Source organism: Terrapene carolina, unplaced genomic scaffold (assembly GCF_002925995.2).
Source record: "Terrapene carolina triunguis isolate 2854851 unplaced genomic scaffold, T_m_triunguis-2.0 Scaffold22, whole genome shotgun sequence".
Lineage (NCBI taxonomy): Eukaryota > Metazoa > Chordata > Testudines > Emydidae > Terrapene > Terrapene triunguis.
The window spans coordinates 7,780,180-7,804,357 of record NW_020664373.1 but is presented as its reverse complement, the minus strand read 5'-3'; the positions used below and the strand labels follow the sequence as shown (position 1 = coordinate 7,804,357).

Genomic DNA, 24,178 nt, shown 5'->3' with positions numbered 1-24,178 from the left:
GTCTGACCCAGTATGGCTGTTTTTATGTTCTTATAAGCTTACACAGAGCTCTTCTTCAGGTCTGGGAAACATACTCAGTGTCACAGTTAAATACAAGGTGGAACAGATTGTTTAACATAAGTAGTTAACACATATTTCAAGGGACCATTCAAGGTGAAGTGCCCCATTAACACTCCTTCAGTCATTGGGGAGGAGGGAGGTGAGAAGGAAGGGAGGGGGAAAAAGGCATGGGGGGCAAGATAAGGGGGTTGTTAGTGGCTTATAGATTGTTGTAATAAGCCATAAATACAGTGTTTTATTCAGTCTATGATTTTTAGTGTCTAGTGAAGTTATGAATTTAAGCTCCCAGGCTTGTCTTTTGAAGATGTTGGGCAGGTTTTCTTCAAGAATGAGGACCAAGAGGTGAGATGTAGAGTGATTGTTCTGTGAAAAGTGTTCACCCACAGGTGATATGGTGTTTTTGTCATTTTTCAGTGAGAGTTCATCTGAGAGCATAGTGATTGTCTGGTTTCACCCACATAGTTGTTATTGAAGCATCTAGTGCACTGGATGAGGTACACCACATCTTGTGATAGGCATGTGTAGAATTCATGGGCCTTGAAAGGTGTGTTGTGGGGGGTATTGATCATCGTAGCAGTGGAAGTATGTCTACAGGTTTTGCATCTGTTGTTCTGGCAGCGTCTGGTGCTGCTTTGAATTGGTGACCTACAGTTTTATATGTGAATACTGTTTAATCTAATAATGATCCAAAGAGCAGCAGTTTCAGGCACAGCTAAACTCCTCCTAGTAGTCCATGTAATACAGTAACGCAAGTAAATGGTCTCAAAGATATTTGAGCCAACCTACATGAGATGCTCTTAGCCTCCACTGAACTGAAAACTGGAAGCTATGATTCTGTTCCAAACCTGAGTCTTCCAGCTGGTAGTGCATTTTATCTCTATGTGTAGCACTAAGTGCCAGGTAAGGTGCATGTCATTGAAACAGCCTGGTTGGCAACTGGTGATGGTTAAATGTAAGGCCGTCATGTTGCAGGAAGACAAGTAAAATACTGTCTTTACAATATTAGTTGTCGCATATAACTTTTGATATAATGTCAGGCTTAAGTTATCTCCCATGCTTTGAAACCTTCTTCAAGTAAAATTTGAGTTTCATTGTCACCCAGTCTACTCAGTATCATACTAAGATTTTACAGGGCGTGGGAGAGCTACACAGTTTCTCGGAACAGTTTGTTGTAGGTCATGTCATTGTTTGTCGCTAATGCATTTTTCAGACACTGCCAGAAATAACACTGGGACCGAGGATTGGTTGGCCACTCTAGGACAGAGCTACTGCACAGCCTCTTCCTCAGTCGGAGGTACTTGGACTTCTTCAGAGCTCTCTCAAGAAATATCAAGATAATCACATCCACTTTTTCATCCATAAGTCTCTGGTGTGCCATGTAAAATGCTGTCTTAAAGTTGCCACTTGTTGTGTACTTGTTAGTCAGGACAAATATGGTTTTTCGGCTCAGTTGTATGCTCTGGGAAAGGTTGTCCAAAACTGGTTGCCCCGGCAGCCAATCTCTTTCTTCCAAACATAAATTGAACTGTTTATCTTTTTGATCTTCCAGGTTTTCAACTAGTTCTTTCAAGATCCATTCAGTTACAGCTGGATCTTCATTATCGTAGGAAATAAAAGCATCATAGCAAGTTTCTGGTGAATGTAAACGCCGATAGCCCTTTATCTTGGCAGTGCAGAAATGGTAACTATACCACACATCCCAGAAATAGAGGTGACTTGTAACTGTGAACACCATCAGACACAGGATAGCTGACGCTGACACAGAGTACAGGATCACATGAGAGGAGTCCAATTCGCAGGTATACAGATCCAATAAAATCACACTCTTACCTTTATGTGCTCCTGGGCCTGCACAGGTCACATCTGTGGCCAGCAGAGGAATTGTAACCTCAGTCTGGTTGATCCACCAAACAAACCACACAGCATCACAAATGCACTTGAAAGGGTTGCCATGTAAAAGCAACATCTCCAGATTGCTGATAACATTTTCTGGGAAGCTAGATTTCTTAATTATTTGGATTTTGTTTGAGCTGAGGTCCAAGTATTTTAACTGGAAAGCATCTCTGAGAAAGTACTTAGTCAGCCGTCGTATCCTATTGTTCTGTAGTATCAGTTTGTGGAGGGTTGCAGAGCAATTGGACAGCTCCCGGGGGACGGTACTCAACAGATTGTTGCTAAGATCCAAGGTTTCTAGTTTCTCCAAAAAGTGGAGTTTCCCCCAGTTGAAAGACTTCAGCATGTTATTGGTTAAGCTGAGTACCCTGAGCCGTGGAGGCATGCCTTCAAAAGCACCAGGAGGCAAAAAACTCAGAGAGTTGTAGGAAATGTCCAGTTGCCCTAGGTTAGTCAGATTCTTGAAAAATGACAAGTATCTAGTATCCCCATCCCTCCATAAAACATCTAAGTGATTTCCTTTGAATTCCAAAGTCTGAAGAGAATGACTTTCCATCCCCATATTAGTAGAAGTGGAAATTTCATTCCCATTCATCATCAGCTTCTTCAGAAAGGTCAAATTCTTTGTAAAATCAAGCTTGTGAGTAATACCTTCTGCCAGAAAATAATGTTTGTTATCGCTCAGGTCTAGAATTTCCAGATCTTTTAGTTCCTGGAAGGCAGCCGAGTACAGCAAATCAATCCGATTGTTAGAAAAATCCAGATATTTCAGTCCAGACAGAGGGTAGAACTCACTTCCATTCAAAGTCTGGCTGATAGCATTACCTGACAAGTTGAGGCATTTGAGGAAAGTGAGGTGCTGGAAGTCAGAGGGGTTGATAAAAAATATGTTGTTTCTGCTTAGATCCAGAGTTTCCCCATAACTGAGGCAGTCCTCATTGACAAAAGGTTGGAAGGAAGCAGCCTCTTTGTCTTTGGATTTACAACTTCGCCCATACTCATCATACCTGAAATAATGCATTTCCTGCACCATTTGGCTTTTGTATTGATCTACTGAAGCCATGGGGATAGAACAATAACCATGATTATTGAATTCACCTGAAGAAGGAGATATTTTATTTACTGAGAGGTCTATCATTTTAAGAGATGGGAATTTTTTAAACATACTCAAGTTAGCGAGTTTGATAAAATTAGTTCCCAGGTCCAAGACTGTCAAATTTCTAAGATGAAGCAATGGATGTAGGTTTTCTTGACTCAATTCTCTGAAAACATAACCCTTAACCCTCAAGATTTCCAGGTGTGAGAGGGAGGAAAATGTCTTAGACAGGTTCAAAAATGAAGAATAGACCTGAAGTTCAAAATTAAAGGAGAGATCCAGCTCTACGAGGTTGGGGATAAAGTTCAAAAAACAAGCTTCTCCAATTTCTTTGGCCAGGAAATTTTGGGAAAGGTCAAGCACTTTGAGATTCTTGGTGTTCTTAAACCAGCTACTGGGTACATTGTGAAGGGAGTTACTGTGAAGGCGCAGAATTTTTAATTGTTTTAAGGCATCAAAGGCCTTGTGATGGATCCAAATTGGGGCATTATTAGGGCATGGAGTACATGGAAATGGGGCATTGTAACAGCGAGGGCAGTTGCCACTTAAATCAAGAATTTCCAAATTGTAAAGGTCATTTAAATCATGTTCCTGAACTTTTTGAATCATGTTATTGTAAAGGTACAGTTCCTTTAAAGTGGATGACAAATTGTGTGGAATGTAGGTTAAATTATTGGCTTTCATGGACAATACTGTTAAATTTCTCAAGTCCTCGAAGGCGGCTTCTTCAATTTCAAATGAAACATTGCATGGATTACGGTAATAGCAGTTCTGTCCCAGGTACAACATTTCTATGTTTCCAAGTTCTGACAAATTCTCTTTTGTAATGGAAAAAATGTTGTTTGCTTCAAGGCTCAGCAGGCGTAAATTAGGAGGAAGACCCCGAGGTATTTCTGATAGCTGATTTCCATCCAAGTACAATGACTCTAGCTTTGTGAGAGTGGCAAAGCTGCTGTTCTGGATTTGCAGTCTCCTGGTGCACACATGATCCTTTGGCCCCAGTCGAATAGGCACACAGTTGCACCTGAAATCAATCTCCACAAGATTATCAAGATGGACAAAGGATGTTGGGTAAATGTTTGGAATATGGTTAATGGTGAGAGTCAGGTTGGTGGTGTTACGAGGAATCCCATGTGGGATTTCGGTCAGGCGACGATCACTGCAGTCCACTATCACACTGGCTTTTGAAGCTTCTACCTTCACATCACAGGGTAAGCTTTTAGGAAACCATCTGGCTGACAGCAGCTTGGAAAACAGGAAGAGCAAGAGGAAGAGCAATCTGTTTGAGGGCCATGTGTGAAAGGCCTGAAAAGAAGGAAAGAAACGCACATTGATTTAGTACAGCTGCAATATATATCTACAATTATTCTTCCTTTAACTATTAAATATTAGATCCCAAAGTTCTCTATTCAATAAAGCACTAAAGAACATTAAAGAACTTACTCAAAAGTGTTGTGAAAGACAAATTAAATTCATATACCAGGGAATTCTCTTTGGTTACTCTCTATTTCCATGCACAGCTACATTATACTCATGTAGGCCCAGAGAAATCTGTCTGAAAACTTGTGAGGAATTAGGTAGCTCAATTTAAAAGGATTAAATAAACCCCACATAGAAATCTATCAAAACAGTCCAGCTGCATCTGTTAACTCAGCAAGGAGAGATCTGACATTTGTTTCTTTTCACACTCATGATTTTCCCCTATATTGTACTTCTGTATATCCTTTGAGAATGTAGTAATATTATAGTTAAAGGTATAGGAGAAATGTTTCAAAGAGTTCGTTTTAAATACACGATAAGTTGTAGCTGTACAAAAGGAAGCAGTGAAATGACTATTGCACAAATTGCTGTCAAATCCACAAAATAAACAAATGGAAAAAATAGGGTGTTTGTGTTTTTAAGATACTCAGGTTCAGTTTACAGTGGCGTAAGGGCTGGTCAATATGGAGACTTAGTATGTGGCAAGTTGGGGTGTACATCTATGGCAGACAAGCCTACTGTGCACTAACTGGCCATGCGGACCCCTTGCCATGCACTAAAAGTTCTGTAGAGCGCTTCGATCTACTGCTGTGCGCTATAGAACTTTCAGTGTGTGGTAGCGGGTCCACTCAAAAACTTTGTGTGCAGCAGGCTAGGCTAGTGTGCTACACATTCACACCTGGCTTGATCTCCATGTGGTCAAATTGTAAATTTTCAAAAAGTGACTAGTGACTTGGGTGCCCAACTTGAGACACATTAAAGGGGCCTGATTTTCAGTAGGTAGGTGCTCAGCACCCTTTAAATCAAAACAAAATATACTATCACTATTTAACAAAATCATTATATACTTTTGAAAATTCAGGCCAGTAAACTAAGGTGTTGACGTAACAATGATAGGTTAAAAGGAATCAAGCAGAGGTGTACTTTTAAATTGGCTGTGTCCCTTTAACAAATAATAATAGCTAAATAAGAGAGCCAAAACCCACAGACTTTTCAGTTCACAGAATCTCCCCAAATGAGCTCTCTTTTCACACCTATCTTTGTGATTTTGGCCACTCTTTTTATTTATATTTGTATTGGTACGGGGGGACAGGAATGGGGAAGTAACCTTTCTCGGTATTCTAGTGGACATTTCCTTCTTTCGTGTGCAGTCACTATTTTTTTGTTCAAGTAATATTATTCACTGAAGTTGTCAATCACCTGAATTTCAATACAATTGTAACTATCCTTATTTACTGTGTTATTTTGGGACTGGCTTTTATCTGGACCTTTTTTTGATTGGTGAATACATTCAATGAAAACTTTAAAAAAATCCATAATTAAAATTTCTCCCTCAGTAATTTGATGTGTAAGGAATGGAGAACAAAACATTACACACAGTGCTTTTTAATGAAACAAGGGAATGTATTGACTAAATGTGGATGTTCAATTAAGCAGCTAATTACATTGAAAATCAGATGCTTAACCAGATGCCATGAGGTATGCCCAAGTGTTTCTTCAGTCCTGTGTGAACATCTTTTTGTTATTACAAGCCACCTGTTAAACTGAAAGTCTGGGAAAGTGCTGTTGAACACTAATTCAGACACACTTGGTAGGTAACATAGGCATTTTGAATATTTAGGTTTTCATATATATGTTCTGCACACTTAAGTTGCTCCCCTGCTGCTCCTCCACCCCAGCCATTTTGTATTTGTTACCTAAAATAGCCATCCCCAGATGTATACAAAGGAGTTAACAAGAACTGAAAGAGACCAACCATGAGAAATAGATGGAAAGGCTCTCATGTGACACTGCATTTCTGTTCTCTAGGGTTAACAGTTGGTTTAAGAACTTCAGGAGATTTATTCTATCAACTTTCCAATATAAAGCTTCAGTACTAAAGTATGGACATAAAAAGTCATTTACCTAGGGTGACCAGATGTCCCAATTGTATATGGACAGTCCTGATATTTGGGGCTTTGACCAGAGAGGCACCATCACATGTCAGGAGGAAGAGAAGAACAGGACATAAGGATGCCTGTCCTTCTCCCATCCCCCAACAACTCAAACTTTCAAGTTCAGGTTTGTACAGGTCTTGCTGTAACAGAAATGCTGTTGGATTCTTCGCTATGATGGTTCCCTATGGACAATTTAGACATTTTATTCAAACCTGTGCTTTGACACTTTTTAGATACATTCCTTAGAGAAGGATGGTGCTGTGATTAAGGTTTTGGACTGGTACTTGGGAAACATGGGCTCAATTCTTAGCTCTGGCACAGGCGCTGACTTTTGGTTTTGCTGTGGGTGATTTTGAAGAGGGGTGTGTGTTGGGGAGGGGGGCGCTCTGCCAGCTTGGGGGGGGGGGCTATTTTCAGCATATTTATACACTTCTTTTATATTCTAGTTATTGAATATGTGTCTATCATTGGTATCTTAATAATTTAATGATTATTAAGATAGTAATGAACTAAATAATCATATTACGAATTACAATATATTAAAATCATTGCACTCATCTACAAGCTGTCTTCATTAGTGACCCAGTCTAAAGACATTACATCTCACTGTGTAGCTTTCTGGATGAAACTGTCGGCAACACTTTGGCTCGTGAGGGCAGTACTGGGTTTACAATGGCACCCAGACGCCAGGCCCACACGCAGGAGGGGCCCAGTTCCACCTGCATTCTGCCCTGAGGCCCCATCCCCACTCAGCCCCTTCCCCCTGAGGTCCCATCCACCGCTTGCTCCTCTCCACCCCCTACCCCCTGTGTGAGCGGCGGCAGGAGCCTTGGGGACAAGAGGCCAAGTGGGGGCGGGTCCTCAGAGCAGAGTGTGAGCTGACCCCCCCCCCTATTTTTTTTCAGTGGGTGCTTGAAGCCTGGTGCACCCATGGAGTCAGCACCTATGTCACAGGCTTCCTGTGTGATCCTGGGCAAGCTACTTAGGGCCAGATTTCTAAAGGTGTTTTAAATGCTTAAAATGCAGCTCTGTACTTTTGAAAATCTCAGGCAGCTATCTCCTATTGATTTCTGCAACTTTAGGTGCTTAAATACCTTTAAAAATCTGTCCCTTAATGTGTCTGTGCTCAGTTTCCCATCCATGAAATGGGGGAAGCACCACTTCCATTCTTTCCTCACCATTCATCTGTCTTATCTATTATGGTTGTAAGCGCTTTGGTTAAGAAACTGTCTCTCGAATTATTTGTCCACACTACAGACTACTATAATACAAACAAGAATAGTGTCTTTCCAAGTTCTTTGTAGAAAGGAGATGGAATTAACAATAATAATTTGTGTCAAAGTCTTTGGAGTAAAAGAAACTGAAGTTGAAAAGAATAGCTGCAACCGTTGCAGTTGTTTTCTGCGTAGCCAGTTTGTTGCTATTGTAGGAAGTGCAAAAAGGGACTCTTTCTGCCTGATTAACATTTGATCAAGTGATCTAACCTCTAGGCAAATGCCAGCATATCATTGTTTCATGTAAATCGCCGTATTTTTATAATCTGACCGTGTCGCTGTCCATGACAATGTAAGGACCAATTATGACTTATAAACCCTATCGAATCCACATCTGACTTACAGTATTCATCAAATATTCAGAAACAATGCACTGAGAATATTTTCTAAATGGACTTTTATCATCCCTCTTTGTTTCATACAACTTTTAAAGGCAAAATATAATTGGAGCAGAGAGAGAAAATAGCATCCCAAGAGATATGAACATTCTGGAAGATATTATTGTTATTAACCTACTATAATACTAAACTTGCAATAAAATAGTAGGAGCAAATGTTATCTGTCCCCTGATCTGTGTTATTGTATAATGCCAACTATAATCATTATGACAAATTATGAAATTGGTGTTGGGAAGGAAAGGGAAGAGGATACAGTCTGAAAAATCCCTCTCTCACCCACGTTGCAGTTCCCGTTCCACAGAGCTCTAAGAATATGCTTAAAGTGGAAACTGAACCTACCATTTTCTGTCTTCTTCCAAGACTTAGAGATGACTTTTCCCTGGCGAAAATTGCAAATCAAAGGGAGACACAACAGCTTGAAAGGGGTGCTCACTGCATCAGCTCAGGTACAGAAGAAAGCACAAAATGGCATAACTCGCTGAGACGACAGAATAATGTTAGGATACTATTGTTTCTTCAGTCAAGATGAAACTTGAGAAATCAATTACATGTTAAACAGCTGCTGCTACTCACTTCCTCAAAGCTATATATTTAAATTAAGCCTTTGGGACCTCATTTATTCCAGCTCACCCTCTACCCTGATGAGAACAGCTCAGGGTTTTACCTGTACTTATTTCCCCCTTTTCCCAGAGTCCACATTTGCTCATGAAGAAGAGGTGCACTGTCACAGATTCTATATAGCAATTCACTATCAAGTTTGCCATGTTTTTGTATAGCTTCCTTTTCAAATGGCCTGTTTTAGCCAAATACAATCTCTCTCTCTCTCTCTCTCATACCTTCAGCGGCCAGATTGGCTATGGTTACTCCTACTCCAAGAATCTCCTGAGAAGCCCAGCTGAGGTGACATGGGTGACCACAGTGGGTGTGCAATGCCAAAATACTTAAGGAGGAGAATTAAAAAAAAAAAAATGAACTGGGTAGGGGGAAGAGGGTTGCTAGAAAGGAATAACAACCACTCAGATGACCCAGATTTGCACAAGTTCAACTTCCTCTTTCTAAGATGGCAATGTTGTTAGAAGCAGTGTGAATAGAGAGAGGATCCTGACATTAAAATAGTTTAGAACTGGAAATTTAACTATGATTAGTTAGGGTTCAATCCCGCTTGTATCAAAATCAACAATCAGGTCTCTTTTTTAACACCACCAGTATACCTGAAGTTGAATAATAAACAGACATGTTCCCTAACCTAAGAAGCTTACAGTTTAAATAAAAAAGGTAACATGAATCAGATGCAAAATATACTAGTTCACAGCTATGGATTATTTTGGATATTTAATATCTTGCCCTGGTGGATTAACGGTGAAAGACTTTGTAGAAACAATGTCTTTTAAGGGTGGGGGCATTGAAGGAAGGTAACTAAGATGTAGGACACTGTAGTAGCTGATGTAGTTATACTGGTGCAAGCACCTAACATAGATCAATCTAGGGTACTAACATGGCTCCCATTACCATAGTATCTGAGTGCGTCACAGTTGTTTAATGCATTTAAACTCAGTTTTACAGATTGAGAACTGAGGCATAGAGAGAATAAGGCCAAGATCATCGAAGGGAGACATCAATAGGAGTTAGGAGCCCAAATACTTTGGAGGATCTGGGCCTAAGTGACTTGCCCATGGTCACACAGGAAGTCTGTGGCAGAGCAGGGAATTAAACCCTGGTCTGCCAAGTCCAAGGCTAGCCCCTAACTACTGGACCATCCTACCTCTGTTGTGCTTTTCCCCCACTCCCAAGACACAAAGAGGCATAATGGTATTTTGTTCTGAGCAGTAAGTGGCCACAATCAGGCCTATAGTTGCCTACATTCTGTACTTAATTCCTAAAGATATGTTATCAATACAATAGCATTTGGTTTTGCTGATAGACCCAGGCAGCTAGACATTTCTTTTCATAGATGGTACATTTAGTCTTTCACTTTCAGGTATTATAAATAATGCATCTGCTTTGCTAAAACTCTGCTTAGTTCTGTGAGACCTGCAGACACATTTTTATAGAAGGAAAAATACTTTATAAGTGGTTCTACTTAATTTATGTAGGCAATCCAGTTAGAATACTTAACAGACCATCCGTCCTGAGGGCCTGCATATGTCTAATTCTTCTCTAAAGCTCATTGCATGCCTTTTGTGCAGGGGTTCTCAAATTGGGGGTCAGGACCCCTCAGGGAGTCATGAGGTTATTACATAGGGGGTCGCGAGCTATCAGCCGCCACCCCAAACCCCGCTTTGCGTCCAGCATTTATAATGGTGTTAAATGCATTTTTATATATTTTTAATTTATAAGGGGAGTCGCACTCAGAGGCTTGCTATGTGAAAGGAGTCACCAGTGCAAAAGTTTGAGAACTACTGCTTTAGTGCTATGGAAATAATCTGTTTGATGCATTCAATATTACAAAATGGATGTTCATTAAGGGACTGGTCCAAAACCAACTGAAGTTTAATGGGAGACTGTCCATTAAACCTGCAAGGTGTGTGTCACGCTGTCTGGAGTGGCTCAACTGTGAGTGCCAACTTCAGGGCAGACTGCCAAGAAGCAGAGCAGAGATCCCCAAACTGGTTGTATGTTCTTGTGACAGAATGCACCCCATAGTCACACCCTACACGATTGTAATAATCTTTGTACTAAGTAGGCCTTGTGAGGTATCATTTGAAAACTCATAACTTGCTGATCAGTCATATCATGGTAAAGTCCACATAGCAACATTATGTATAAAATCAATGAACTTATGAACATTATGAACATAAACTGAAAGCATGACCGAACTGTTTCCCAAATAAGTCTGGGGAGTGGCTAAACCAATTTCTCAAAGATAAAGGGAAAGCTTATGCCCCAGCCAGGTGTCAACAAAATTGATGGGCCCTCATCTGTCAAGTGGCCATTCTGTGGCAAGAAAAGGGGGCATGGACAAAGACCTGCATTTTAGCAAAGAAACAGCAGGAAACAGTCTCCTTCCTCCACATTCTCAGCTGGAAATGCTTTTCAAAGAGGGACTGAAACTACACAAAGGAGGGGCAAACACCCCAAGACACCCTTCTCTCTCTCTCCCTGGCCCATCTTATTCTCCACATTTGAGAAGACAAAGGAAACAGCCATTGGACTCTGGGGGAGAGGTCCTGACCTGAAGAGTTTGATCAGCAATGCTGTTGGAAGCATACAGTGAAAAACTTTGTTTAAATCAAATATAATTTGTTAAACTGGGCACTAGAAAACATTTTATCTTTATTTGGTAACCATTTCTTACTCTCAGGCCTCATCTCACTTAAAATCTCTCTCTTTGTAGTTAATAAACTTGTTTAAATTCAAGTGTCTGAGTAACTCCTTTTAGGGTGGCAAGCTGTGTGTATATTATTCCCTTAAAGGAATAACAGACTTAATATATTTGGACTGTCCAAGAGAGGGCTGGGCAGTATAGGACATACATTTCTGGGGGGAAATCCAGAACAGGGGTTTGTTGGGTCACCCTGCAGTATAATCAAGGCTGGTGTGGTGAGAACCAGGGTGTGACTAGCAGGCTGCAGTTAAACACACACATCTGGTGTGTGTTTATGCCTCCAGCTTCCACCCCGGACACACCACACGATCCATCGTCTACAGCCAAGCGCTGAGGTACAGCCGCATCTGCTCCAACCCCTCAGACAGAGACCAACACCTACAAGATCTTCACCAAGCATTCTCAAAACTACGATACCCACACAAGGAAATAAAGAAACAAATCAACAGAGCCAGACATGTACCCAGAAGCCTCCTGCTACAGGCCCAAAAAAGAAACCAACAGAACTCCACTGGCCATCACCTACAGTCCTCAGCTTAAACCTCTCCAATGCATCATCAGTGATCTACAACCCATCCTGGACAATGATCCCTCACTTTCACAGACCTTGGGAGGCAGGCCAGTCCTCGCCCACAGACAACCCGCCAACCTTAAGCATATTCTCACCAGCAACCACGCACTGTACCATAACAGCTCTAACTCAGGAACCAACCCATGCAACAAACCTCGATGCCAACTCTGCCCACATATCTACACCAGAACACCATTACAGGACCTAACCAGATCAGCTACAACATCACCGGCTCATTCACCTGCACATCCACCAACGTTATATATGCCATCATGTGCCAGCAATGCCCCTCTGCTATGTACATTGGCCAAACTGGACAGTCACTACGCAAGAGGATAAATGGACACAAGTCAGATATCAGGAATGGCAATATACAAAAACCTGTAGGAGAACACTTCAACCTCCCTGGCCACACAATAGCAGATGTCAAGGTAGCCATCTTACAGCAAAAAAAACTTCAGGACCAGACTCCAAAGAGAAACTGCTGAGCTCCAGTTTATTTGCAAATTTGACACCATCAGATCAGGATTAAACAAAAACTGTGAATGGCTATCCAACTACAGAAGCAGTTTCTCCTCCCTTGGTGTTCACACCTCAACTGCTAGCAGAGCACCTCACCCTCCCTGATTGAACTAACCTCGTTATCTCCATACTGATTTATACGTGCCTCTGGAAATTTCCATTACTTGCGTCTGATGAAGTGGGCATTCACCCACGAAAGCTTATGCTCCAATATTTCTGTTAGCTTAAAGGTGCCACAGGACCCTCTGTTGCTTTTTACACATCTGGTAGTGACCTGCATGCTGGTAAACTGTTTGTGAGTGGTGCAGGCTTGGAGCTACAACAGTAAGGTGGTGCAAGGCACCCCAAGTTGAGGGTTAAGGGTGACAGCCCCCCACAGGTCTGGATTTCACAGTTCTATAATTAGATTTCACCAATCCAGTAATAAGTGTGAACTCCTAAAGCACTATAACAGCCTTAACATTGAGTCACTTGGGCATTCCACTCTGTCTTGCCACCCAGGCAAGCTGGACTTAGTGATAGATGGTCGCTATATGCCAAAGATCACAAAACATTCAGGTTACTCCCAGTCCCAAAGGACCAGTCATTTACCCTAGGTCAATTTGTACCTTATATCTCACACCAAAGAGAACACTTGTAGTCAATCCTATAGTAAACTATCTAAGATTTATTAACTAAGGAAAGAAATGAGAGTGTTATTACAAGGCTAAAGCAGGCAAGCCTATAGACACAAATGAGTTACAGTTTATGGTTTCAAAAGGTGACAGTTGTAGTAATCTGTCTGCTCTGAATATCTTTTAAGACTAACCCAGGTTGACCCTGGAGAACTCTGCTTCTGTTTTGTAGCTCTGGTCCTGTGAGAATCCAAACAGCAAAAGAAGTGACAATTTTTCACCAGCTATTTTTAGTTCCTTCTTCCAGAATTCAAGGGATGAGCCCTTTTGCCCATAGCCTCTTCATGGGTGTAAGGGGGCAATTAACAGTCTGTGTTGTGATGTCTCACAATGGCCCATTTAGTTTTGACAAGCCTTCTTGGTGGGCAGGAGATAATCCTCCGGACTGGGTTCACAGTTTCAGAGCAAACATTTTTAGTTACAAAACAAAAAAAAACCCCTTAAATATTATCTTATAGCATGTGATAAAGATATTATAAGTGAGATTAATGCATGCAGCATCTTACAAGCATTTCATAAAGTCTAAACACATTATTATAAGTCCAATACCCATTTTAACCATATTATCACACAGGGGAATGAGACTAATTTCCAGCAATGAATTTGTCAGTGCTCAGCCAAGTCCTAAAGCTTTGGCAACAGCTGGCATCTGGACTGTCAGTGTCACAGTGTTAACCACCTCTGAATTGTTACATGCTTGTTTAAAAAAAGCTTTGTGCCATCTATTGATTTAGGGGAGATTTTCAAAGGCATAAATGTTAGCTAAGCACCCAACGCTCAAAGACTTTCAAAGATGCACCCTTTGAAAATATCCCCTTTAGTGCATAGCCACCAATGCAACAGTTTTAACTATTGTATAAACAAGTTTCCTTTTGGAAACCATAGTTATGCTTATTTTATTTCTCTAATTTTTTTTTCTAAATTGAATTTGGCAGTTACCCACCATGTAGCATTTAAGTTTCAATTCACTGTAAACTGAAACTGCCTGGTGACTGGAAAGGCACATTAGTGAAACAAAAAGTCCCCCCTCCCCGCCGGGTGAGAAATGTTTCAAACATCACACAACATAGAGAATGATATTGCCCTTTAGAAAGAGAGAGAGAGCATATAAGATAGCTCAGTGGTCTGAAACTTCAGACCTATGGCATGCTTCTCAGAGGCACTGAATTATTATATTCAATGGGAATTGGGAATGCGCAGAACCTCTGAAAATAAGGCTGCTAGCACTTCTAGGAATCACAGTTTCAATCACACAAGAGCAACACAACCTTTCAGCCATCTGAGGTAGACAAATTAAATTCCTTGCAATGTGTCATGCGAAGAGAGGAGATAAACCCTAAGGCCCCGACTGCTCTGTGTTGACAAAGAATCCATAGCACTAGTCATAAAAGTAAGCATTTGCTCCTATGTCTGGCCAGTTCTCCCTTCTCTATTGTGAAGGTGAAAGTTGCTCAGTAGAAAAGTACTCCCACTGTACAGTGAGGATATCTTTTCCCTCCATGGAAGTGGCACAACCAAGAAAGGAGACACAGAAAACATATTTCCACACAGACAAAACAACAAACGACTGCTGACCAATCCACAGGAGGCCTGAGACCTAAATGGTTTATGCAGCATTAACTGCTGTGACACGAGTCACAGAGTAGCTGATGACTACGAGCAACTGGCAGTTGTTTCAGGGGTGCCCATCTACAAAGCCACCTGCATCTGTTGGAGTGGAGACCAGGGGTTTGCCCTCCCCTGGATTTCTGATTTCACCATGCTATTACTTAGCCATTTACTGTAGTAATGTCACATTGGGTACAATCTTCAAGGTATGATACTTACCAGGTGATTTAACAGGTAGTCACCAAATTCTTAGAAAAAAATCTTATTCGTTTTTTGATGAATATACAGTACAATAAAGCTTTACACCAAAATAGACAGATGCACAATGTGAACCCCAAAGAGAAATGGATAGGAAAATGGAGAAAAAACAACAAATGGTCACGGCAGATAACTGTGGAACTGTAGGATCCTGACTGATAACAGTTACAGAAATTGTGGTGGTAAGAACTAAAAATACTGAAGACAATACACAAAGGAGGAAACATAGTAGGCCAGATCAGACTACGGAAGCCTCACCTCCAGCTGGGTAGAAACACAAACTGAGCTACATAATTAATTCAGTGCTTGCTTCTGCAAACCAGAATTAAATAATATTGCACTATAAATAAAAAGGATTGATGGTCCAAATTCAGTTGTTTGAGGCCTATGGCAATAAGAACTTAACCCACTTGGTTTTGTGTTGTACAATTGATACCTGTTTCCTAAAACATAAATTTGTCTAAGTACATGCCAAAAAAATCTGTTTGCACTGGAATATGACAATTAAAAAGTGACCTACCGAGTCACTGTTCCACTGTCCCATTAAAATGCAGAGAGGCACTCTCACAATACAGATTTAGACAATGGCCGCTTTTTGTCTATTTACTAGAGCTGGATGATGTGGCTAACTGCTTTTCCTATTGTCTAGACTTGACTGGGGTTTGAATGAGATCTACTTAAGTGCAACATGGGTAGGAGACAGGTATTACTGGTTGTCTGGAGGGGAAGGAAAGCTGAAGGAATAGCAAAGGAGCATTACTTCCTTGGCTGAAGAGGCATTCCCATCTGCTGTTACTGTAAGGGTATGGCTACACTACGAAATTAGGTCAAATTTATAGAAGTTGATTTTTTTATACAGTCGATTGTGTGTGTCTTCACTAAGCGCATTCAGGGCCGGCTCTAAGATTTTTGCCGCCCCAAGCAAAAACAATTTTGGCCGCCCCCCCCATTTTTTAATTACCCCACCCCCGGCCCCGCCTCAACTCCGCCCCTTCCCCAAATCCCCAGGCCTACCTCCTCCCCCCAGGCTCTCAAGCCTAGGAGGGGGGTGGGGAGAAGCGGCGCCCGCGCCGCAGCCGCTTGGAGTCTCCCCTCCCTCCCAGGCTCTCAAGCCTGGGAGGGAGGGCGAGTAGTGGTGCGCGAATCAGCTGTTTCGCGCGCCATGGCGCGCGAGCAGCAGCGGAGGTGAGCTAGGGCGGCCAGGGCACATTTTTAGGGGCGGCAGGGGCGGCATTCTGGCGCCGGCCATGCCGCCCCTAAAAATGTGCCGCCCCAAGCACCAGCTTGTTTTGCTGGTGCCTAGAGCCAGCCCTGCGCGCATTAAGTCGGTGGAGTGCATCCACAGTATGGTGGCTAGTGTCTACTTCCGGAGCGTTGCACTGTGGGTAGCTATCCCACAGTTCCCACAGTCTCCGCCGCCCATTGGAATTCTGGGTTGAGCTCCCAATGCCTGATGGGGCAAAAACATTGTCACAGGTGGTTTTGGGTACATGTCGTCAGTTGCCCCTCCCTCCGTGAAAGCAATGGCAGACAATCGTTTCCGTGCGGACGCCATACTGCTTTCCGCAAACTGTGCAGTAGGACTGCTAACCGTCATCATCGAACGACCGCTTCCGCTGCCACTCTGCTCTCCTGGTGCCATGAATCCACCTCGCAGGTCCTCTCGTCATTCTGAATAAATATCTATTCTCGTGGCATCTGCTGCAACTCTGCTCTCCTGCTCTTGTCTCGCCATACCACGGCAAGTGTGCAGTCCGCTCAACTCAGCTAAGGGACACCGCCGCTGTTGTGTCCTAGTGCTGCTGGCAGCAGACAGTGCAATAGGTTGGCAAACCTGGCAACTAACCACCACTTCCGCTGCAACTCTGCTCTCCTGCTCTTGTCTCGATAGATAGCGAATTTCTCTATGTTGGCTGTCATGGGCTCCCGCTTCCGCTGCAACTCTGCTTTCCGGCTCTCATGAATCCACCTCGCAGGTCCCGTCGTCGTTCTCTATAAATATCTATTCTCGTGGCATCTCTCTATAAATATCTATTCCGTCATCCACCGCTTCCGCTGCAACTCTGCTCTCCTGCAGACGCCATACCACAGCAAGCATGGAGCCCGCTCAGATCACCGCGGCAGTTATGAGCATTGTAAACACCTGACGCGTTATCCTGCAGTATGTGCAGAACCAGAACCTGCAAAAGCAGGTGAGGAGGCGATGGCAGCACGGTGACGAGAGCGATGAGGACATGGACACAGACTTCTCTCAAAGTACAGGCCCCGGCAATTTGGACATCCTGGTGGCAATGGGGCATGCTCATGCCATGGAACGTTGATTCTGGGCCCGGGAAACAAGCACAGACTGGTGGGACCGCATAGTGTTGCAGGTCTGGGATGATTCCCAGTGGCTGCGAAACTTTCGCATGCGTAAGGACACTTTCATGGAACTTTGTGACTTGCTTTCCCCTGCCCTGAAGTGCCAGAATACCAACATGAGAGCAGCCCTCACAGTTCACAAGCGAGTGGCGATAGCCCTCTGGAAGCTTGCAACACCAGACAGCTACCGGTCAGTCGGGAATCAATTTGGAGGGGGCAAATCTACTGTGGGGGCTGCTGTGCTCCAAGTAGCCAACACAATCACTGAGCTGCTGCTGTCAAGGGTAGTGACTCTGGGAAATGTGCAGGTCATAGTGGATGGCTTTGCTGCAATGGGATTCCCTAACTGGTGGTGCGATAGATGGAATGCATATCCCTATCTTGGGACCGGACCACCTTGGCAGCCAATACATAAACCGAAAGGGGTACTTTTCAATGGTGCTGCAAGCACTGGTGGATCACAAGGGACATTTCACCAACATCAACGTGGGATGGCCGGGAAAGGTACATGACGCTCACATCTTCAGGAACTCTAGTCTGTCTGAACAGCTGCAGCAAGGAACTTACTTTCCAGACCAGAAAATAACCATTGGGGATGTTGAAATGCCTATAGTTATCCTTGGGGACCAGCCTACCCCTTAATGCCATGGCTTATGAAGCCATACACAGGCACCCTGGACAGTAGTCAGGAGCTGTTCAACTATAGGCTAAGCAAGTGCAGAATGGTGGTAGAATGTGCATTTGGATGTTTAAAAGCACGCTGGCGCAGTTTACTGACTCGCTTAGACCTCAGCGAAACCAATATTCCCATTGTTATTACTGCTTGCTGTGTGCTCCACAATATCTGTGAGAGTAAGAGGGAGACATTTATGGCGGGGTGGGAGGTTGAGGCAAACCGCCTGGCCGCTGATTACGTGCAGCCAGACACCAGGGCAGTTAGAAGAGCACAGCAGGGCACGCTGCGCATCAGAGAAGCTTTGAAAACCAGTTTCATGACTGGCCAGGCTATGGTGTGAAAGTTCTGTTTGTTTCTCCTTGATGAAAACCCTCCCCCTTGGTTCACTCTACTTCCCTGTAAGCCAACTGAGACCTCCCCCCTTCGATCACCGCTTGCAAAGGCAATAAAGTCATTGTTGTTTCCAATTCATGCATTCTTTATTAATTCGTCACACAAATAGGGGAATAACTGCCAAGGTAGCCCGGGACAGGTGGGGGAGGAGGGAAACACCAGGTGAGGTGGGGGAGGAGGGGAGGAGGGAAGGACAAGGCCACACTGCACTTCAAAACTTATTGAATGCGAGCCTTCTGTTACTTGGGCAGTCCTCTGGGGTGGAGTGGTTGGATGCCCGGAGGCCCCCTCCTCCTCTGTGTTCTTGGGCGTCTGGGTGAGGAGGATATGGAACTTGGGGAGGAGGGCGGTCGGTTACACAGGGGCTGCAGCGGCGGTCTGTGCGCCTGCTGCCTTTCCTGCAGCTTAACCATACGCCGGACCATATCAGTTTGATCCTCCAGTAGCCTCAGCATTGCATCCTGCCTCCTCTCATCACGCTGCCGCCACCTATCATCTTGCTCCCGCCACCTCTCCTCGCGTTCATTTTGTGCTTTCCTGGACTCTGACATTGTCTGCCTCCACGCATTTTGCTGAGCTCTTTCAGTGTGGGAGGACTGCATGAGCTCAGACAACATTTCATCGTGAGTACGTTTTTTTCCACCTTCTTATCTGCGCTAGCCTCTGGAACGGAGATGATAGGGGGAGCCTGAAACATTTGCAGCTGCGGGAGGAAAAAAAAGGGAGAGTAGTATTTAAAAAGACATTTTTAGAGAACAATGGGTAGACTCTTTCCCGGGGAACCAAGCTGTTAACATTATATAGCACATGTGCTTTCGGTACAAGGTCGCATTTTGCCGCCGAATGTCCCCTTAATAAAATGCCCCTATTTCAACCAGGTGACCATGAATGATATCACTCTCCTGAGGATAACACAGAGAGATAAAGAACGGATGTTGCTTGAATGCATTCGAGTAGCTGTACTGGCTGCGAATGCATCCCAAGTCTTCAGGGCAAATTGATCATTAAACAGGCTTGCTTTTAGACCAGGGGTCTCAAACTCAAATGACCACGAGGGCCACATGAGGGTTGGTTCATTGGCCCGAGGACCGCATCACTGACACACACCCCTCGCTGCCCCCGGCCCTGCCCCCACTCCACCCCTTCCATGAGGCCCCGCCTCTTCCCACCCCTTCCCTGACCCCATTCAAACCCCTTCCCTGAAGTCCCCACCCCAACTCCGCCCCCTGCCTGCCTCCAGAGGGTACATGAGGGGTGTGGCGGGGGCTCAGGGAGTTGAGGTGCAGCAGGGGATTGTGGTGCAGGCAGGGGGCTCAGGGCATGGGTTGGGGTGTGGGGTGCAGCTGGGGACCCAGGGCAGGGAGTTGGGGGGCAGGGTGCAGGAGGCCTTCAGGCTCCAGGGTGGCAGCGGCACACACCGGGGCCAGGGCAGGCTGCCAGCCCCAGCCCAGCTCCGCAAAGTAGCTGGAACCATGTCCCTGCGGCCCCTGGGGGAGGGGGATGCAGGGCTCCGCACGCTGCTTGCCACGCCTCCAGGTACCTTCCTCAAAGCTCCCATTGGCCGCGGTTCCCCATTCCCGGCCAATGGGAGCTGCAGGGGGGGGTGGTGCCTGGAAGCCAGGGCAACACATGGACAGAGCCCTCTGCTTCTCTCCCTCCCCCCCTCCCCCAGCAGCCACAGGGACATGATGCCAACCACTTCAGGGAGCGGCGTGGGGCTCGAGGGGGGCAATCCTGCAGCTGTAGTTTGCCCACCCCTGGCCTGGAGGTAGGCCAGGGGGGTGGGGTGGGCATGGGCCACAGGAAATTGCCCCGTGGACCGCATGCGGCCCGCAGACCGTGTGTTTGAGGCCCCTGTTTTAGACCATGCATTATATTTACAAAAGACACACTCACCAAATGTGCCTTCTCTGCCTACAAGGTCGGGGAGCCCTCCTTGGGAGGGTTGGGAGGATATTGTCTCCAGGGTGATAAACAGTTCCTGACTGTCGGGGAGAACACTTTCTCTGCTTGCCTGCTGTGTGCTACCCTCCTCCTCCTCCTCGTCTTCCTCATCCCCAAAATCGTCACCCCTGTTGCGTGAGACTCGCCCCTTGCAGGAGTCCACAAACAGGGGTGGGGTAGTGGTGGAGGCACCCCCTAGAATTGCATGAAGCTCATCATAGAAGCGGCATGTCTGCGAGTCTGATCCGGAGCGGCCATTTGCCTCTTTGGTAGGCTTGCCTGAGCTCCTTAAGTTTCACGCGGCAGTGCTGTGAGGCCCTGTTATAGCCTCTGTCCTTCATGCCCTTGGAGATTTTTTCAAATATTTTGGCATTTCGTCTTTTGGAACGGAGTTCTGATAGCACGCATTTGTCTCCCCATTCAGCAATCAGATCTAGTACCTCCCATTCGGTCTATGCTGGAGCTCTTTTGCGATTTTGGGACTCCATGGTCACCTCTGCTGATGAGCTCTGCACAGTCACCTGTGCTGATCAGCTTGCCATGCTGGCCAAACAGGAAATGAAATTCAAAAGTTCGTGGGGCTTTTCTGGTCTACCTGGCCAGTGCATCTGAGTTGAGAGTGCTGTCCAGAGCGGTCACAATGGAGCACTCTGGGATAGTTCCCGGAGACCAATACTGTTGAATTGCATCCACACTACCCCAAATTTGACCCAGCGATGTTGATTTCAGCACTAATCCCCTCGTTGGGGAGGAGTACAGAAATCGATTTTAAGAGCCCTTTAAGTCAACAAAAATGGCTTTGTCATGTGGACGGGTGCAGGGTTAAATCGATCTAATGCTGCTAAATTCGACCTAAACTCGTAGCATAGACAAGGGCTCAGTTGAAATCTGGGGAGCCTAGGAGAAAAAATTCCCCTGCACCCTTGTTTCAGATGTGGATCTGACTACATTTTATTTATAGCATCTATCCCAGGTGCTAAGCATATTGCACATATTTTATTGAGATTGGTTTTATATAAGGGTCCCATATCAGGTCCATAAGTGAAATAGATGAATCAGAATTTCCTACATCTTTCCAAGGCTGTCTCAGTTATCCTTCTCTCAATCTCCTCAGTCAACCCACATCTCCGCTATAAGGAAATGCCTGGGGAAATAGGTGGTCCTTGTAACAAGTCTAAAAAGGTCATCCCATTTGAGCTGTTGAGCCAAGAAAGAACATGAATTGCAGAGGCAAGTCCTTTTCCACCAGTCACCAAGAATGTTCCATCAGCCCCCTCTTATCCATGCCACTGCAAAAATCCAATCTGCAGGAGAGTTTGGCTGTACTTGACCAACACTTGAAGAGGACTCAAACATTAGTGAGTGCATGTTATTTATTTAGTACACCTTAAGGTAACCATTTTATGTATGTTCAACAATGGCACTGGGTTCTAGCCATAATTCAAAACCTGTTGGTTTTGCTCTATAAAGCCTTTTATTATATGAGTGCTGTCTTAAAGATTACTTGTGCATTGCCCAGACAGTTGGGGCACTCAAGCTGGCAGTCACTAGATTAGTCTGTTAGGGGGCAGGGCTTTTTCAGTAAAGGGCCCGTGGTTCTGGAATATGCTTCCGACTTGCTCCAACAGAGCTACAGTTTTTTAGTCTTCCCCACAGACTCTCCAAGGCTTGCTTGTTTACACAACATTTTCCCCGCCCAAGAGATGAGTTGTACAATGTGGGGTGGTAAATCTACCACTGACCATTTTAAAATCAAGATCGGGTGTTTTTCTAAATGATATGCTCCGGAAATATTTTGGAGAAGTTCTGTGGTTTGTGTTATACAGAAGATCAGACGAGATGATCACAATGGTCCCTTCTGGCTTTTGAATATATGAATATTATGTTGTTTGTGGTATTGGCTTACGTGATTGTTTTTACTGTAAATTCATGTACATATTCAAAGTCTTTACCACAAAAATGCTGACAATTTTTTTCATGTCTGCATCCTAAGCACTGAAAGGCAGGGGCCCTTAGGGGGAAAAAAAAAAAAGTAGTATGATCATGTAATTGAAGACACTAGCATAAAGCACACACAAAACAACTTAACGTTCCACACAAATCTTAATTTTGGTGTTTTCAAACGTGCGTGCTTGTCTAATTTTTAATAAAATACTTTAAAACACAGGATGATTTTGTATAGTAGTTCCTACCAGAGGGTTGTTTATTTTAAGAAATACAAGTTCTGTCATGTACAACTTTAACACTACACCACATAGGTAGGGTGACTAGACATCCTGTTTTTACTAGGACAGTCAACGTATTTAAGCCCTCTGCCAGGTGCCTGATTTTTTGCTAAATACAGGCAAATTGTCCCGTATTTTCTGCCTCCCCCTGATTTCAGTACCAACAGGTCCTGCTGCTGGCTGGATCCCTGCTTGCCAGCCGCTCGCCCACCAATGGTGAGGGATGGGGGTCGACCATGGGGATGAGTGCACAAGGCTGATGGCAGGAAGATGCAGCATGCGGTGCCAGGAGTCTCCTACTGCCGGTCCGTGAGCACAGCCCATGCTGTGTGCCAGCTGTCGGCCAGCAGGGCCCCACTACCCATCCTGTTTCCTGGTGGCTGCGCGATTCGGCAGCTGGTCAGTGGGAGCAGGCGGTGACCTCAGGTTGGGAAGATGCAACACGAGGTAGCGGATGCGGGCCTGTCCCAGGGACCCAGCAGGGCTAAGAGCGCCAGGCAGGGAGGGTTTGGTTGGTCAGTCCCCATGTGTGAGAGAGAGGTAGGGGTGGGTGTAGGGTTGCCAGGTGTCCTTTTTGACCAAAATGTCCAGTCAGAAACAACTGGACTTTGAGTGTCTGGACAGCGTCACCCATGCCAGAGTCTCCCTTGCCACTTCCTCCAACATCAGCAACATGGGCAGTGGCAACAGCCGCGTCAGGGATGGGCAGTGAGAGTACTCTCTCCCCCCACCCCGACTCCTGCTCCTGCCCTGCTGCACCCCACACCCTCCAGCCAGTACCCCTACCTTGCACAGGTGAGTAGCTGGAGCACAGCACACTCCCCAGGCACCACATACCTGCTGTGGCCCCTGCCCAGCGCCTGGGGCAGCCCAGGGGGAAGGGGGTCCCCGCTCAGCCCCTGTGGGAGGATCTCTGTTATGCTGTTTGCCAAAAACCGTGAGAACAGCGGCCTGTATTTGTATGCAGACCTCTTCAACCACTCAGCTGGCCTGTCTTCTAGACGCATTTTATGGTAATTTACACCACCACAGGACATGACGGTGGAATCTGCTTGGTGCAACGAGTGGTCAGTAACGACTGTTCTTAATCACTCTCTTGTCATTGACCCAACCATCTGTCCACTGGGTTTTGATTTGCCAAGGCACCCGTGGTCATCTCTGAACCAGTTTCAAACAGGATCGGGCAACTGTGCTGCCACTCTCTTTAAATGTGATTTTTCAAATGACCTACAATGCAGTTGTGGTCAACTTCAGACTATGTTGCATATCCTTGAGGCATGCCCACTGACTTATTTCGATGGTGGGCTACCAGCTATCCATCTGATGCCATCAAATGTCTGGGCATGTTGCACACACACTGATTTGGTAGAGTTAGAATTGCTCAATAATAAAGTTGGTGCTATTCATTTCATGTATTTCAATCAGAAGCAGCTAGAACTGAACTCTGGATTTACTAGCTTGCAACCCAGTTATTTCTTTCTTTA

At 44.8% G+C, this 24,178-nt stretch overlaps 1 protein-coding gene across 1 annotated transcript; it reads right to left on the bottom strand.

Annotated features, from left to right (window-relative positions):
* Positions 1–1,204: 1,204 nt before the first annotated feature.
* LOC113406057 (toll-like receptor 7) lies at positions 1,205–16,692 on the bottom strand. The gene is given in 4 exon segments (XM_026648269.2): positions 1,205–2,317; positions 2,320–2,364; positions 2,366–4,354; positions 16,687–16,692. Coding segments are annotated over 4 exon segments (3,153 nt in total).
* Between the last annotated feature and the right edge of the window lie 7,486 nt (positions 16,693–24,178).